Source organism: Lycorma delicatula, chromosome 2 (assembly GCF_047948215.1).
Source record: "Lycorma delicatula isolate Av1 chromosome 2, ASM4794821v1, whole genome shotgun sequence".
NCBI classification, from domain to species: domain Eukaryota; kingdom Metazoa; phylum Arthropoda; class Insecta; order Hemiptera; family Fulgoridae; genus Lycorma; species Lycorma delicatula.
In genome coordinates, this window is record NC_134456.1 from 90,176,250 (window position 1) to 90,193,330 (window position 17,081).

Genomic DNA, 17,081 nt, shown 5'->3' on the forward strand with positions numbered 1-17,081 from the left:
AAATTGTTTTGTGTAAAACAAATTACTCAGAATACAAAAAAACTCAATTTTTGTAGATATTTAGCAATTCAAATAATATTCACTTCACAAAGATGGGTACAAATCCTCACAAAGAAATACGGTACATACTACTACACATGCAACAAATACAGCCACTTAGGAATTAAACTTAAAATGTACATAGCAGATTTCTTACAATTTGTTACATTTAATTTGTTACACATACAGGTTTAATTTGTAACACATCTATCTAGCCTTTGATAAATGGAAAATGCTTATATCAGGAAGATAAACCTGAAGTAATATTTCACAAAAAAATATACAATGTTAAACATGTTATTGATAAGTTCAAAATCTTCCTAATAAAGGTTATACAAGAATTAAATTTAGCAAGTAGGACATTAAAATAATTTAAAACTGGCAGCTATAAACTAATTACATAATTGCTGCTGCTAATATAATCTCAGTATCTCCACAAATAAAAGACAGTTATGGATTTTTAAGAGAAACAGCCAATCAAAAAATTTATCAGATATATCTCCCAACAGATATATCCGGAGGTAAAATAGTCCCCCGTTCGGATCTCCGGGTGGGGACTACTATGGAAGGGGGTCACCAGAAAATCAGAAACGCTCCGACTCGTAGAATGTTAGAAGCTTAAAAAAGGTTGGTAGGGTAGAAAATTTAAAAAGGGAAATGGATAGGGTAAATGTGGATATAGTAGGAATTAGTGAGGTTCAGTGAGAAGAGGAAGGCGACTTTTGGTCAGGTGATTTTAGAGTAATTAACTCAGCGTCAAATAATGGGCAGGCAGGAATAGGTTTCGTGATGAACAAGAAGATAGGGAGGAGAGTGGAGTATTTCAAGACGCATAGTGATAGAATCATTGTAATAAGGATAAAATCAAAACCTAAACCGACAACGTTTGTTACGTCTATATGCCTTAGCGCCCATGATCATGATGAGGTAGAGTGTGTATACGAAGAGATTGATGAAGCAATTAAACACGTAAAAGGAGATGAAAATTTAATAATAGTTGGAGATTGGAATGCAAGCATTGGAAAAGACAAGGAAGGAAATATAGTGGGTGAATACGGGCTGGGCAAAAGGAATGAAAGAGGGGACCGACTTATAGAGTTTTGCACAAAGTATAACTTAGTAATTGCCAACACCCAATTTAAAAATCATAATAGAAGAATATACACTTGGAAAAAGCCAGGCGATACTGCAAGATATCAGATAGATTATATCATGGTTAAGCAAAGATTTAGAAATCAACTCGTTGACTGCAAAACTTACCCTGGAGCAGACATTGATAGCGACCATAATTTGGTGATAATGAAATGTAGATTGGGGTTTAAAAACCTGAGAAAAGGTGTCAGATGAATCTGTGAAATTTAGAGAAGCTTGAGGAAGAGGAGGTAAAGAAATTTTTAAGGAGGACATCGCAAGAGGTCTGAGTAAAAAAGATAAGGTAGAAAATGTAGAAGAAGAATGGGAGAATGTTAAAAAGGAAATTCTTAAATCAGCAAAAGCAAACTTAGGTGGAATAAAGAGAACTGGTAGAAAACCTTGGGTTTCAGACGATATATTGCAGCTGATGGATGAACGTAGAAAATATAAGAATGCTAGTGATGAAGAAAGTAAAAGCAACTATCGGCAATTAGGAAATGCTATAAACAGGAAGTGCAAATTGGCGAAAGAAGACTGGATTAAAGAAAAGTGTTCAGAAGTGGAAAGAGAAATGAACATTGGTAAAATAGACGGAAAATACAGGAAAGTTAAGGAAAATTTTGGGGTACATAAATTAAAATCTAATAATGTGTTAAACAAAGATGGTACACGAATATATAATACGAAAGGTAAAGTCGATAGATGGGTGGAATATATAGAAGAGTTATACCGAGGAAATGAATTAGAAAATGGTGTTATAGAGGAAGAAGAGGAAGTTGAGGAGGATGAAATGGGAGAAACAATACTGAGATCTGAATTTAAGAGAGCATTAAAAGATTTAAATGGCATAAAGGCTCCTGGAATAGACGGAATACCTGTAGAATTACTGCGCAGTGCAGGTGAGGAAGCGATTGATAGATTATACAAGCTGGTGTGTAATATTTATGAAAAAGGGGAATTTCCGTCAGACTTCAAAAAAAAGTGTTATAGTCATGATACCAAAGAAAACAGGGACAGATAAATGTGAAGAATACAGAACAATTAGTTTAACTAGTCATGCATCAAAAATCTTAACTAGAATTCTATACAGAAGAATTGAGAGGAGAGTGGAAGAAGTGTTAGGAGAAGACCAATTTGGTTTCAGGAAAAGTATAGGGACAAGGGAAGCAATTTTAGGCCTCAGATTAATAGTAGAAGAAAGATTAAAGAAAAACAAACCAACATACTTGGCGTTTATAGACCTAGAAAAGGCATTCGATAACGTAGACTGGAATAAAATGTTCAGCATTTTAAAAAAATTAGGGTCAAATACAGAGATAGAAGAACAATTGCTGAAATGTATAGGAACCAAACAGCAACAGTAATAATCGAACATAAGAAAGACGCCGTAATAAGAAAGGGAGTTCGACAAGGATATTCCCTATCCCCATTACTTTTTAATCTTTACATGGAACTAGCAGTTAATGATGTTAAAGAACAATTTAGATTCGGAGTAACAGTACAAGGACAAAAGATAAAGATGCTACGATTTGCTGATGATATAGTAATTCTAGCCGAGAGTAAAAAGGATTTAGAAGAAACAATGAATGGCATAGATGAAGTCCTACGCATGAACTATCGCATGAAAATAAACAAATACAAAACAAAGTAATGAAATGCATTAGAAATAACAAAGATGGACCAATGAATGTGAAAATAGGAGGAGAAAAGATTATGGAGGTAGAAGAATTTTGTTATTTGGGAAGTAGAATTACTAAAGATGGACGAAGCAGGAGCGATATAAAATGCCGAATAGCACAAGCGAAACGAGCCTTCAGTCAGAAATATAATTTGTTAACATCAAAAATTAATTTAAATATCAGGAAAAAATTTTTGAAAGTATATGTTTGGAGTGTCGCTTTATATGGAAGTGAAGCTTCCATATAAAGACAATCTGAGTCTCTGAGAAGAAAAGATTAGAAGCTTTTGAAATGTAGTGCTATAGGAGAATGTTAAAAATCGGATGGGTGGATAAAGTGACAAATGAAGAGGTATTGCGGCAAATAGATTAAGAAAGAAGCATTTTGAAAAATATAGTTAAAAGAAGAGACTTATAGGCCACATACTAAGGCATCCTGGAATAGTCGCTTTAATATTGGAAGGACAGGTAGAAGGAAAAAATTGTGTAGGCAGGCCACGTTTGGAATATGTAAAACAAATTGTTAGGGATGTAGGATGTAGAGGGTATACTAAAATGAAACTACTAGCACTAGATAGGAATTCTTGGAGAGCTGCATCAAACCAGTCAAATGACTGAAGACAAAAAAATTCTTCTAATACTGAAGAATACTAATATATTCATCAAACAAACTGTAAAAACTTTACACTGCAGAAACAAAAACTGTAATTTAGTTGGAGTTTGATAATATCAAAGGTCTTAACTCTCGTACTTCAAAATTGTTGGATCACTAAATGGCAATTTTGACCTGCAACTTCTCCAGGTGCACCACTTAATTAATTAAATTATCAATGTCAGATTTGCATAAAAAAATAAACAAACGGATATCCTTTTCACACATGCCCAATCTGGATGGGTGTAACCAATATTAATAGAATTAGCCAACAGTTTGCAGAACAATTAAATACACTTTCAAAAATAAAATATCAGAAGAAAGGTGGGAGAATTAAGCTAAAGTTTGTTTACATAATAATGGTTGTGCCTACATAACAAAGGAAAAGCCAAATAGCTAAAAAGTGTAAAACTTCTATTTGTGACATTCACCAGGAAGGAACAGCATTCAGTCATCCATTTTTTGAACAGAATTAAACTCAACAAAATTCATTAACGAATGAAAAGTTCAATATGTATGATTATACATATCTGTCACTTCAGCCAGTGTATGAGTGGATGACTAAGAAGTCCTACATTGTGTTGAATTACAAGAGAATAAAAGATTATCCTCACCTGTATAGAACCATAAACTAGTTAGTTAGGAAGGTGTTGGCTGATCAAGGAGTCAAAGAAAAAAGAAATTGTGGATGCCAGGTAGAAAAGCCCAATAATCAGGAAAAAAGAATAACTTTCACAGCGTATTTACTCAATTTCTATTTCTTATACTTAGCTCAAGAAATTGAGAACAAAGAATTTGCTTACCACAACTAAAAGAAATTTAAAAAATTAATCACTTTCTAATACTATGAGGTCTATTTAAAAAGTATTTGACCTTTTTTCCCAAAACATATTTGAAGGTGAGCAAAAAAAAAAACTTCTGTAGAGAGCTCAACACTAGTAACTAATGCACACTTTTTTTGAAACCTTATAGAGCATATCAGTTGTGTATACATGACATTGTGTATTAGCATTCATTGTTACATTTAATGTAACAGGTACAGGTCATGCACTAAGGGTATGGGTTGAACATCGCTGCTGCATCAAGTACTGCTAAATAGTTGATAATACCAAAGGCAAAACAAAGCAGGCTTTCAAAAATTACACAAATTAATGATGCTAATCAAATTAAAGTAGTACAACAGTTTCCAAAACAACTCAACTTCAATTGACAGTAACCAGTGTACCACCAAGTTAAAAATTGGCATTACGTGAAGTCTGATAATAGAAAATTGAGGCTGACCAGAGAAATTAATTGACATTGGTTTTAGCAATGATTTCCCACAGACAAATTTGTGCGAAGGCTAGTTTTGCTTGAACAGAAAGATTTCTTTTGATGTTGCATGGAAATCCTGATGTGCATGTTCTGTGGGGGTTCTAAATTTTAATGGCAATCCCTAACTTAAAGATTTGATAACTTAAATCTTTGATGGAGCTGCAAAACAGCATAAAGGCATTGGCCTTGCTCATGGAGAGCAGACCAGATTGTAGGTTTAATTAGTTAAAAGTCAGCAGGAATTTCCTTGGAATGATTGGGAATTTGTGAAAAGGATATCCGTTTGTTTTTTTTTATGTAATTCTGGCATTGATAATTTAATTAATTAAGTGGTGCACCTGGAGAAGTTGCAGGTCAAAATTGCCATTTAGTGATCAACAATTTTGAAGTACCAGAGTTAAGACCTTTGATATTATCAAACTCCAACTAAATTACAGTTTTTTTTTCTGCAGTGTAAAGTTTTTACAGTTTGTTTGATGAATAATTTATTAGTATTCTTCAGTATTAGAAGAATACTAATAAGTATTCTTCAGTATTAGAAGAATGTTTTTTGTCTTCAGTCATTTGACTGGTTTGATGCAGCTCTCCAAGATTCCCTATCTAGTGCTAGTTGTTTCATTTCAGTATACCCTCTACATCCTACATCCCTAACAATTTGTTTTACATATTCCAAACGTGGCCTGCCTACACAATTTTTTCCTTCTACCTGTCCTTCCAATATTAAAGCAACTATTCCAGGATGCCTTAGTATGTGGCCTATAAGCCTGTCTCTTCTTTTAACTATATTTTTCCAAATGCTTCTTTCTTCATCTATTTGTCGGAATACCTATTCATTTATCACTTTATCCACACATCTGATTTTTAACATTCTCCTATAGCACCGCATTTCAAAAGCTTCTAATCTTTTCTTCTCAGATACTCCGATTGTCCAAGTTTCACTTCCATATAAAGCGACACTCCAAACATATACTTTCAAAAATCTTTTCCTGACATTTAAATTAATTAGAAGAATACTAATCCCTAAGTGATCGTGCTTCTACAGACTCTGAGTCTGTAGAAACATGTTTGTTTCCATCAAACTCGCTGATGGAAATGTCTACTGAGGTATTTACATCAGTGGCATCCTGACATGAGGCCTAGCTGATGAATGTCATATCATTTAATCAGTGTTTGAAGGTCAATAAGATGACTTCTGGTACAGCCCATCAGGGCTATGAATGGTGGGGGTGGTGTGGCAACCAGAATCATCACAAGGTGTCTTCCCCCTTATGGAGTCGGGATCAGGATCATGAGTTTTGAATGTGCAGGTATGTCCCAAAACTCAGTTATCACAGTGGAAATCACAATCAACCAAAAAGTCAATAAAAATAAGATAACTGTTTTTGTCTACTACCATGGAGTACAAACCAAAATACCAAACTGTCAACAAGCAGTATTATCAGAAGCATCTATATCAATTTTCTTTATCATGCAGTTCAATGTAAGATGCCAGCCAGACCTAGAAGTCACACACGTGGCAATTGCATCACTTAACCCCACATACAACCCCAAATTTTTCAATCAAGCAACCATGTACATACTACTAGAAGTCTATTAAAAATTACCAAAAGGTTTCCAATGAATTTGTATCATTAAATAAAAGAGCTTACCTGTACAAAATTTATGGCATTTGTGCCACCTTCTTCTTCTTGGACAAGTGCTTTACCTTGCTCTCGTAGGTACTGTGACACACAATCAGACATTGTCTTAAGACCATCCGTAACACGAGAAAACAGCTTATACATACAAGCTAAATCTTCTGTCTTCTGGTTTTTTAACATATGAACTACCCCAGAATTTTCCATCTGAAATCAAACATTTTATAAATATTACCGTTAGATAGTATTCTACCATATGCTATGACAAACTTTTAATATCAAAATTTTTGAATCAACAACATGAAGTAACATGATAAATTTATTAATTATTATTGATCAAACAGAATTAAGGCAAGCCTCAAAGTTGTAACAGGTTCTTGAGAACTACAAAAATAGAATCCATTTTCAATTCATCCAGCTAACTGTCAAAAATTAAATATTACAAGTCAAGATATTTAACTACAGAAAATGAGTGGCCTAACAATACAGCATAAACAAAATAGTGTGGCAGGCAGAGATGCAGATCATAATGTGCAGTAAATCTTAAAAACTAAATAGAAAATATATATAAACTCCTATTAAAAAGATAAAGTTTTCTTGCATGAAGTAAAATCAGTGAAACCCTGATACCATAAGAGAAGAGACAGCCACCATGTGATGGTTTTGATCACCAAGTCACCCCCTCCATACCTTGCCCTTATGGGCTTTACCGGAGGTCATCTTCAAAACCTCGCCAAAAGGCATCTCTCAGCTTTGTTCTTGCCTCGGTCGGGATGCCACCGATGCAAATGCAACATGTGACATTACCATTAGTGTACTACTATCCCAAAAAGTATAATAATAGTATTTTGAATACTATTATCCAAAATCAGTGACAGAAATGCCTAAAGATACTAAAACATAGAATATCAAAATAAAATATTTAATTAAATTTTAATTAATAAAACATTATGTAAAATACTTTGGATTAAAAAAAAGCAACCAAGTAAAATGAAAATTGGTCTAGGGCAAAACTGAACAGAACTACACACTGAAACACCTTTCAAATCCTGATGGATTGAGATTATACATCTGAGATGAATCGCTGATTGAGTGATGATAGATCTGGAATGTATCAGAAAGTATCAAAGTAGTATACTAAAAAATAAAAAGCATCAGAGATAAAAATAAGAAATGCCAATGCTATGTTTAACCAAATATTACCATAGATCACCAAAAGATTAAAACTACTGACAAAAGTTCCCATCCTACTGGCATCAACATGTTGCCTGCACTTAACTCACAATTAGTGCTATAACTTTTAAAATGAAAAAAATAAATGATAAAATACTGAAAAATAGTTCCATCTTATTCGACACTTTTACTAATGTAAGTTTCATTGACCTCTGCTTCTAAACTACTGAAGAAAAACCAAATGTAAGTTGCTTTTTCAGTACTTTAATGCAATTCCCACTTAAAAAAGAAATATAAGATGGTTCACAGAAGCACAAGAAAAATGGAAAAGAACATGAACTCCTTTATGCTGATTATAAAATCAGCATGTTCCATGTTGTTTTCTTCTTCAACCATCGGTTTAAATAAGCATTGTCAACAACCCATTATAGAATATCGCATATTAAAATCGCCTCATATTTATGAAATTGCAATCAAACGTCATCAACACTGTAATAAAAATAAAATAAATCTTATATCGACAAAATCTTATCAATAAAGAAAATAAAAAATATACAACCATAGTAATGACTAAATCTATACTGGAAAGATTAATTTAATGATACTTCAAAAAACCAATCAGTAGGTGCATTTTGTTCCTTCTGTAACAACCTTGACCTCTGACCACTACAAAACAACTAAATTTTAATTATAATGAACAAGAATAACCTTGTTTTTTTATGTTCATTCTGTGACAACATTGACCTCTGACCCCATAATTAAATTTCAATTTAACTATTATTATGTCACATGCAACTGGAATCATGTACCTTCTGTGACAAAAACTGTTATCTGTTGTCATAAATATCACACCTACATCACCTATCGCCTTACACTTCTGTCCTCAAAATCAAACGTAATCAACACTGTAATAAAAGTAAAAAAATCTTTTATCTACAAAAATCTTATCACTAAAAAATATACAATCATAGTAATGGCTAAATCTATACTGGAAAGAATAATTTAAAGATACTTCAAAGAACCCATCGGTAAATGAATTTTGTTACAGAAGGAACAACCTTGACCCCTTTGACCAAACAAAATGCATCTAAATTTCAATTAATTATGAACAATAACGCCTCTTGTTTTTTATGTTCATTCTATGACATCACATGTAACTGGAATTATGTTCCTTCTGTGACAAACACTTATGACTTCGCACCAACTACGTCATCATCTGTCACACCCAATTTGAGAAATAAAATCACATCTGATATCACCTGTGGCCTCATATTTCTGTCGTCACAATCAGACAACACTAATAAACGTAAAAGAACAAATTAAAGCGTTTTATGGTGGGCGAAGCAAAAGAAAGGTACAAAGAGCTAAACGATTAAATTTCCAGTTAACCGAGATCCTGTCGACAGTGAACCTGCTCATTTAAGCAGTTACCACCCAACCTGCTGACACATTGAAATCTGCTGTTTGAACCTTGAAAATCGGATGTGTAATCCTGTGCTGACCTATCAGGCAATGAAGAAAGAGATCCAAACTTTTTAGAAAATAGATATACTGAACTCCATTTAATTAATCAGTCAGAATTAAATGATCTGGTTTGTGATCTAAATTTATCAAAGAATCAACCAAAAATACTGGTATCAAGACAAAGGACAAAAGCTCAGTACAAAAACTTAGTATACTGTAATGTTGTGAATTTCACTGGGAGCTTTGGAGCATACACATCCTGACAAATGCAACTTTTAATTGACTTTTCAAAGCTTAGTTTGAAAGCAGTTCTACTTCACATTGGAAATAAATACCCATCAATACCATTAGCATACACTGTTCACATGAAGGGGTCTTATGAAAACATGAAACTTGTATTAAGCAGGATTCAGTATGAGAAATATTTATAGCATATTTGTGAACATCTGAAAGTAGTAATAGTGTTTTTACTTGGCCTGCAATTTACACACTAACTTCTGTTGCTTTTTGTGCGAATGGGACAGCAGGGATAGGAAAAACCTATCCCTGCTACCTATCTTTTATTACATAAAAATAGTGGCCAAAGAGAGGTACTGACTGTAGGAGAGAACAATGTTGTTAGTCTGGCATTAGTAAAACCAGAAAAAGGTGCCACTACACATTAAGCTAAGGTTTATTCAAAAATTTTGTTAAAGTAATGGATCATAACGGTGCGTGGTTTCAGTTTATAAAAAAACAAATTCCCTAATATAAGTGATGCTAAAATAAGGGAAGGTTGGACTACAAATAAGAAAATTAATGAGTGATCCAGTGTTTGAAGAATGTTTAAATGACAAAGATTGCTGCATAGAAATCATTTCAAAATGTGGTTAAACAATTTTCTTGGAAACCATACAGCCAGAAACTACAGAGAACTTCCTTCAAAATTGCCAAGAACTTTGCTGTAACATGTCACTCAAAATCAATTTCTTACATTCGCATTTTGATTTGTTCCCTAACAATCTCGACATTATCAGTGATGAACATGGAGAATGCTTTCACCAGAAGATATCTACAACACAAACACGATACCAGGGGAAATGGAATCCAAAACTGTTGGCTGACTATTGTTGGAATCTACAGTTGGAATTTACTACAAATTACAGCAGAAAATCCAAAAGAAATAGATTTTAGGCGAGTACAAAATATATGTAATTTATTGTTATTTATTTTCACCTTACATTTTTTGTTTCAAATAACAAATATGAAATCAGCATAAAAAATACTATAAGAATCAGCCATTTGCTCTTGTTTAACAAACAATTAGATTTTGTTAACTAGTGTAACTATGTTGCTACATTCTTATGGAACATGTTCTAACCTAAAGTAAACTGCAACAGTTTACACATTTCCAGTGTTGAACATTTAGTTTTGAATTTGGTATTGTCCTCAGTCAGATCGGCAACGGTTTTCAGCAGCCACACGCGTTTACAATTAATATTACTTCAGAGCAATAAGACATCAACGCTGTGTAGGTTTTTAGTACCAAACACCTATTATAAATGATCTCGGTTGATTTTTCTAGCGATTCATTTCTAGTGATTCATGTAGTTATCCACCAGAACGTCACCACTACCGAGGTATATACAACCCTGCTCCCATGTAATGTTCATTTTCCTTAAAATCACAGTACATTCAAGAAGAGGGCTGAACTTTGTGGACCCTGTATTTTTAACTGAATCCACCAACGAACGTTTGATATCTTCTGTTATTTTATCAATAAGTGTAATAATGTATTGCATCAATGCAGTTCTTGTACTGATATGTTTGTGTTGGGTCTATGCAAGGCATTGGCTACAGCTGTAAACTTGATGCATCGCGTAGCACTAACCTAGTCTGTTTCATTAGGTTTGCATCTAAAATTCAAACACATTTGAAATAGATAATTTTAAATTATACAGTTTCTACTATAACATGCAGACAGTTGCTACTACAAATACTATACAGCAGCGACCCAAATTTGGTACTTTTTAATCAGCTCCCAAATCTGGACGAAAAATTGCAAATATCTTGAAATCTGTCAGTCCTAGTGTTTAATATCAAGGAGCTTATTTTCATGAGGGGATGAATGGAGGTCTACTTTCATTATTTCGGTTACCACTCGTCTGATCTTCAAGGTTCAAACGGTGTGTGTCAGCAGGTTGGGCGCTGCAATGGGGTGCACTTTCACTATATTGGCAATCATTCTTCCAATTTTCAAGGTTCAAACAGTGTATGTCAGCAGGTCAGGTGCTAATTGTTTAATGAAGCAGGTACACTCTCAGTCAAATGAGTCTCTTAACGAAAAATTTAATTTTTAGCTTTGTACCTTTCATAATCGCACCACCCACCATAAAACGCTTTGATTCGTTCTTTTACTTTTATTGCAATAATTGTTAGTTTTAATGACATTTGATTGTGACAACAGAAGTGTGAGCTGTATGTAATGTTATTGGGTATGACAGATGATGATATAGTTTGAGCGACATCATAAGTACTTTCTTGTCACAGAAGGTACATGTCAGTTGCGTGTGATGTCATAATTTAACTGAAATTTAATTGTGGTCAAAGGTCAAGGTTGTCACAGTAGGAATATAAACAAATTGGGATGTTTTTCATAATTATTTTAATTGAAATTTAGTTGCATTTTGTAAGGATCAAAGGTCAAGGTTGTCACAGAAGGAACAAAACATACCTATTCCCACCCATGCAGACAAAATTTAAATAAATAACTTCTAAGTAATGTATAAGGTTGCAAAATGAAAAAAATTATAAAATGAAATATAAAACATATAATGAAAATATAAAAATCATTAAAAATTTTGAGCAGACCAATAAATTTAACTTATAAATTCCTTCTTACAAAATTTCAATAATGTAGGTTAATAAGCTAAAATATCCAAAACTGGCATGTTCCTTCTTTTTATGCTTCTTTGAACAATAGGATTTACAAATGATGTTTTACAAAAAATGCATTAAAAAAAAAACCACCTCTCTTACTATTAGTAGAGACTCAATTTGAACATTTTAAATGTAAATGCCTCAGCAGACATTTGTATCAGTAAAATACAAATCAAATTTTGCCTTCACATAGGACTGAAACGGACATCTTCACAATCAAACTAACATGATTCCCTCAAACTAACTGACCAAAATCACGGAAGCGCAAACCCCACGTCTAGTCCAGATTTGACAGCACCGTTTGTGACTGTGAATGCATTAGAAAATGAATGAGTTGAAAGGTAAATCAATGCCAATAAATAATAAATGAGTGCTACACTCATACCAATCAAAATTATGTCTTACACAACATACAAATTCATTTAATAAGCTAATATATCAAATAAGTCAACCAAATTAAGTTACCTAACAAGGGGAACGTAACCTCATTCCGGTCCGTGCAGAAGCCCACAACTCACACCCCCACTTGGTTCTATCGTGGTGTCTCAAGTGGCATTACAAAGTCACAATCAGGACCGCCACTGGCGGAACAAAGCCACGCCCTCAGTCGCACAGGCTACCATACCCCAGCGGTGTGGCCACCTCCACCAGTGCGAGCCCCAAATCGAATCACAAACAACACCAATATAGCCATGGCACAATGCTAATGCGCCTACCTCCAACCAATCCAATGCCTAGGCTGAATCCCTAGATACCCAAGGTCCTAACACAATCGAGTACCTCGATTAAACTCCCTCTGCAGACCCACAACCACAAGGGCGCAAAGAAAGCCAGCTACTATAGACCACTTCTCAAGGATCATCCAATTAATGTGGAGATCTAGAAAGGAATGTATTCTCTCAAGATCCCTCACAGCTTGTAAACGTTCAACCTCGTATCGGGAACAGACGTAGAGGTCGTGGTCCACTGTATCATTAGTCCCACAATCCGGGCATTGACTCGAATCCACACCAAATGAAACCAAACCAAACTCGCCCAAAAGGCAACATGCCCAGAAAGAAACTGTGTGATATACCGATTGGGGAGACCCATCAAATTGCACCTAGATCAAGACACTATAGGATATGCCATGCGTGTAGCGACCTGTAGGAGATTCATCCTACCTGACCTGCCAAGATGCAAGGCTCTGGTTGTCAATCTCCTGTTTTCGTTCTGACGTAAATAGGTTATTTACTTTGGAAATCTAGCATTCCCTACGATCATTAGCCAAGATATCCATTTGTTTTTTATCTGGCTATAACAGACTCTTCAATAACTGCCTATAAAAGCCAGCAAGAGGAGGCGGTCAACAAAATGTCCGTGCAATACCTAAAAGCCATGCAGTGAGCCCAGACAGGCGCAGCATACAGCATAATAGCTTCACTGACACTTTTGTAAAGGATACGCATGGTACGGTAATTCAATCCCCAAACAGGATGAATGACACTATGGATTTCATAAAAAGCATCAGCGGCCTTTTTTACCACATACTGTAGATTTTCCTTGAAAACCGAAAATTTTCATCAAGGATAACAGCCAGGTATTTTTGAGCCATAACGTACCAAATGAGGAGCCCAGCCGATCCGAACCCAGATTCATCACGAAGCAGCCAATGCCCTTAAGCAACATCATTGTGGTTTTCTCTGGGCTGAAAATCATCTTATGTTGGAGACTCCACAGCTGGAGTGTCTCACAAGCAGGATTAGCTCGGAACACTACCTCGTTACGCAAATCCCCTTCAATCAGTAACAGTACGTCATCAGCATCAGCGACGACACAACAAACACATGGCAATCTCAAACGCAACATGGAATCGAATTCTATGATCCAAAGAAGGGGACTCGGAACACTGCTCTGAGGGCATCCTTTACTTAAGGTCTTACAAACTTCCGAGTCGCTTTCACACAGGGAAACCATCCGATGGCTGAAATAACTTGAGAGCACTTCTAATTCATTTCATGTACACTTACACTTCTGCATCTGAAAGAATGTAAATACATATTTACATGGACTAGAGGAAGCTATATCCATCACCTTTATTAAGGCATCCTCAGTGCTCTTGCTCAGTTGGAAAACATACTGGTTGTTTATTAGCAAATAATCAGTGGCCAATCTAACATTAATATGCAAATATAGGCCCTTCTCGAAAACCTTGCCAATCACAGGCAAGAGCATTAGTGGACTGTAAGAAGAATGAACAGTAGGAGATCTTTGTCGCCACCTTTGAACAACACCAAGTCTCCACACTTCCAACATGCTGGAAAGTAGCCAACCAAGGCCTACTGGAAGCGTTCAGACAAGGAGTTCCACTGTGATACAATCATATCCAGAGGCCTTGTGCCATCCCAAACTACTAAAGATCAACTGGCACACCTCCGCCTCAGTGATTTCAGAAGATTGTAAATCGATCTCAAAAATCGCAACTTTCCACCTCACATGCCAGTGATGAGACCTCACCCACCCTGTAATCCAGGAGCAAATCATTAAGGACACGGTCCTTATCAATTACCATACCCTTGCGGGTCGACAAAGCTGACAAGAGGACTTCTTTCCTGTGCTTATGTTTAAGGGCTCTATACACAACACCTCAAGGATCTCTATTTCCTTGCTCCTGAATGAAGGAATGCCAAAAAATATGCTTGGGAAGACCTAATGCACCCTCTCATTGTGCAGCCCTTCAGTCAATTCACAGACTGCTTCATTGCTGTCAGAATCCGAGAACACCAACTAGATATATGTTCCCAACCAGTGCCTCTACGAATGGCAGCTTCAGCCACCGCCGCCACTACTGCAGGAAGTGAAATTTTCTGCCAGGACATCTAATGGCAAGCTGTCAAGTTCAAGAAAAAATTCTCCAGTTTGGACTCAAAGGGGAAAATTTTGGCCAGTCTGCCTTCCTATGTAGAAAGTGCCCCCGGTAAATAGGAAAGTGTCCCTCGTGGGACACTAGCAGCTCATGGCCATCATGCAACTCATTCAAAAAGTATCAACCAATGATCGTTAATACAGATGTTGACCATAAACTAGTCAAGGATCCTGCCAGGGATATCTCTACTAATGGTGATGTCAATATTTGAACCTGAAAAGCCCCTTTGTCCGTTAACCATACCGATGTAAGTGGTCCATTAAAGACCTCAAAATTATGCTGCACAATGAAACTATCAATTAAGCCACCACCATGATCAGTGACCCCACTGAGCCAGAAAAGCGACTTCACATTGACGTCAGCACCAATGAGTTTGGACCATTACTCGCAATGCAAAAGATCCTATCCCATCTTGCTACATATTCCTCAGTGGGATTCCTGTATTGGAAATATGAACTAATCATACAGCATGCAATATAATTTGTGTAAAGTTTATGAGTTACAAATGAATTTGAGAAATTTTTAACTAGGTTGTCTAAAAAGTATTGAGCCTTTGGACATCAAAATTGAGAATAGATTTATTGTTAATGGAAGATAACATTATAAGACCATATAGGCACCATTTTTTTTTTTTTATAACCTTCAGCCATTTTTCGAGCAAGAACATAATCCCATAAATACAGAACTTCTATGGCTTCTGGTCAAACAATTATACATGTGTTTTCACAGGCCTCTTTTGAAACTAACTTAATACTATTCAGGGAATTCTGCAGCGACCTGTGGAACTTGGTGTACGATAGCCTCCTCAGGATGTAGCTCCCAGAAGGAGCTGAGGTGGTTGTGTACACCAATAACACAGCTCTTTTTGTTGCCGGCTGCACAGAAGATGAAGTGGAAGAGACGGTAAATGAGGCCATAAGTCATAGTCGATGGAACAGCAGAACGCAAGATATCTTGGGGGTATGATTGGATAGGTCCGGGCTGTTCACCACACATCTCAAAGAGGCTACAAAAAAGTGTGACGAGGTAGTAGCCATACTGGGAAAGCTGATGGCTATGCAACAGGGGTAAGTGCAAGTAAAAGAAGGCTAATAATGACGTTGGCGTTGTCATCTTTGATGTATGCTGTTCAAGTCTGGGTGGAAGCCCTAGCCCTTCGGTCTAGGGTATGTCAAAAAGCTGGCATCCCTGCAAAGACGGACAGCAATGAAAGTAACAGATGCATATCGCACGATATCGGGGGATGCAGTGGAGGTTCTAGCAGGCATCCCTTTGATAGCCCTTCGTGCCAGCGAGCTAGTGAGAATGAAGGAAGGCATGTCCAAAATGAAAGCGTAGCAGCTACTATTGCAGGAGTGGCGGGGACTTTGGGATACTCCGGGGAAGGATGCATGGACCAGGTGCATAATCCCGAGGCTGACCCCGTGGATCTGAAGGAAACATGGAGATGATACGCATCTGTTGACGCTGTTTTTTTCAGGACACGGGGAGTATGGGACCTACTTGTTTAAGTTCCGACAAAGAGGGAACCCAGATTGTGTCTACTGTGGACAGCTGGACATCCCTGAACATACACTATATCGGTCTGACAGATGGGAAGGTCAACGACATTTGCAAGGTCTTGCTTGGTTAACACCAGAGAACAAAATCGAGTACATGCTACGAGGGCTACAGCAATGGGAGGAGATGTCCACGCTGTTTACGGGCATCCTGAAGGTCAAAATGAGAAAACTGGCAGAGTGGGGCCTGGATTAAAAAAACTGGTGGTATGGCTCACTGGTTCAGAAGAGACTTTTATGAATACATATATATTTTTCTTTTCACTTTCATACGAAGTAGAGATTTTTGTTATTTCATTTAAGCTATATTTTAGTTGTTTTAAGTGCTACCTAATTTATTGTTTGGTTGTTGCTCTATTTATTTTGTAAAAAAAAAGGATTGAAAAAAGGATATTTTGTAAAAATACAGGTATGACATGCCTGTATTTTTAGTGTATCTCTTTGCAAAGTTAGTTGTGATAATTTCACATATTTTTATTTTTAGCGCATACTGCGAGCAGCATGTACCTGTGATTTATGTCTTCAAATAGTTTTAGTGATTTCTCATATTACTGTGCTTCATATATTTTGGTTTTCATGAACTGTTCCGCTATTTTATGTAACATTT

At 36.0% G+C, this 17,081-nt stretch overlaps 1 protein-coding gene across 1 annotated transcript in view; it reads right to left on the minus strand.

Annotated features, from left to right (window-relative positions):
• Cul3 (cullin 3) overlaps nucleotides 1-17,081 on the minus strand; it is a 128,509-nt gene that overhangs the window by 54,435 nt on the left and 56,993 nt on the right. Inside the window, exon 6 of the mRNA XM_075355749.1 lies at nucleotides 6,467-6,661. Coding sequence (XP_075211864.1) covers nucleotides 6,467-6,661 — 195 coding nt within the window. The remainder of the gene's footprint in view (nucleotides 1-6,466; nucleotides 6,662-17,081) is intronic.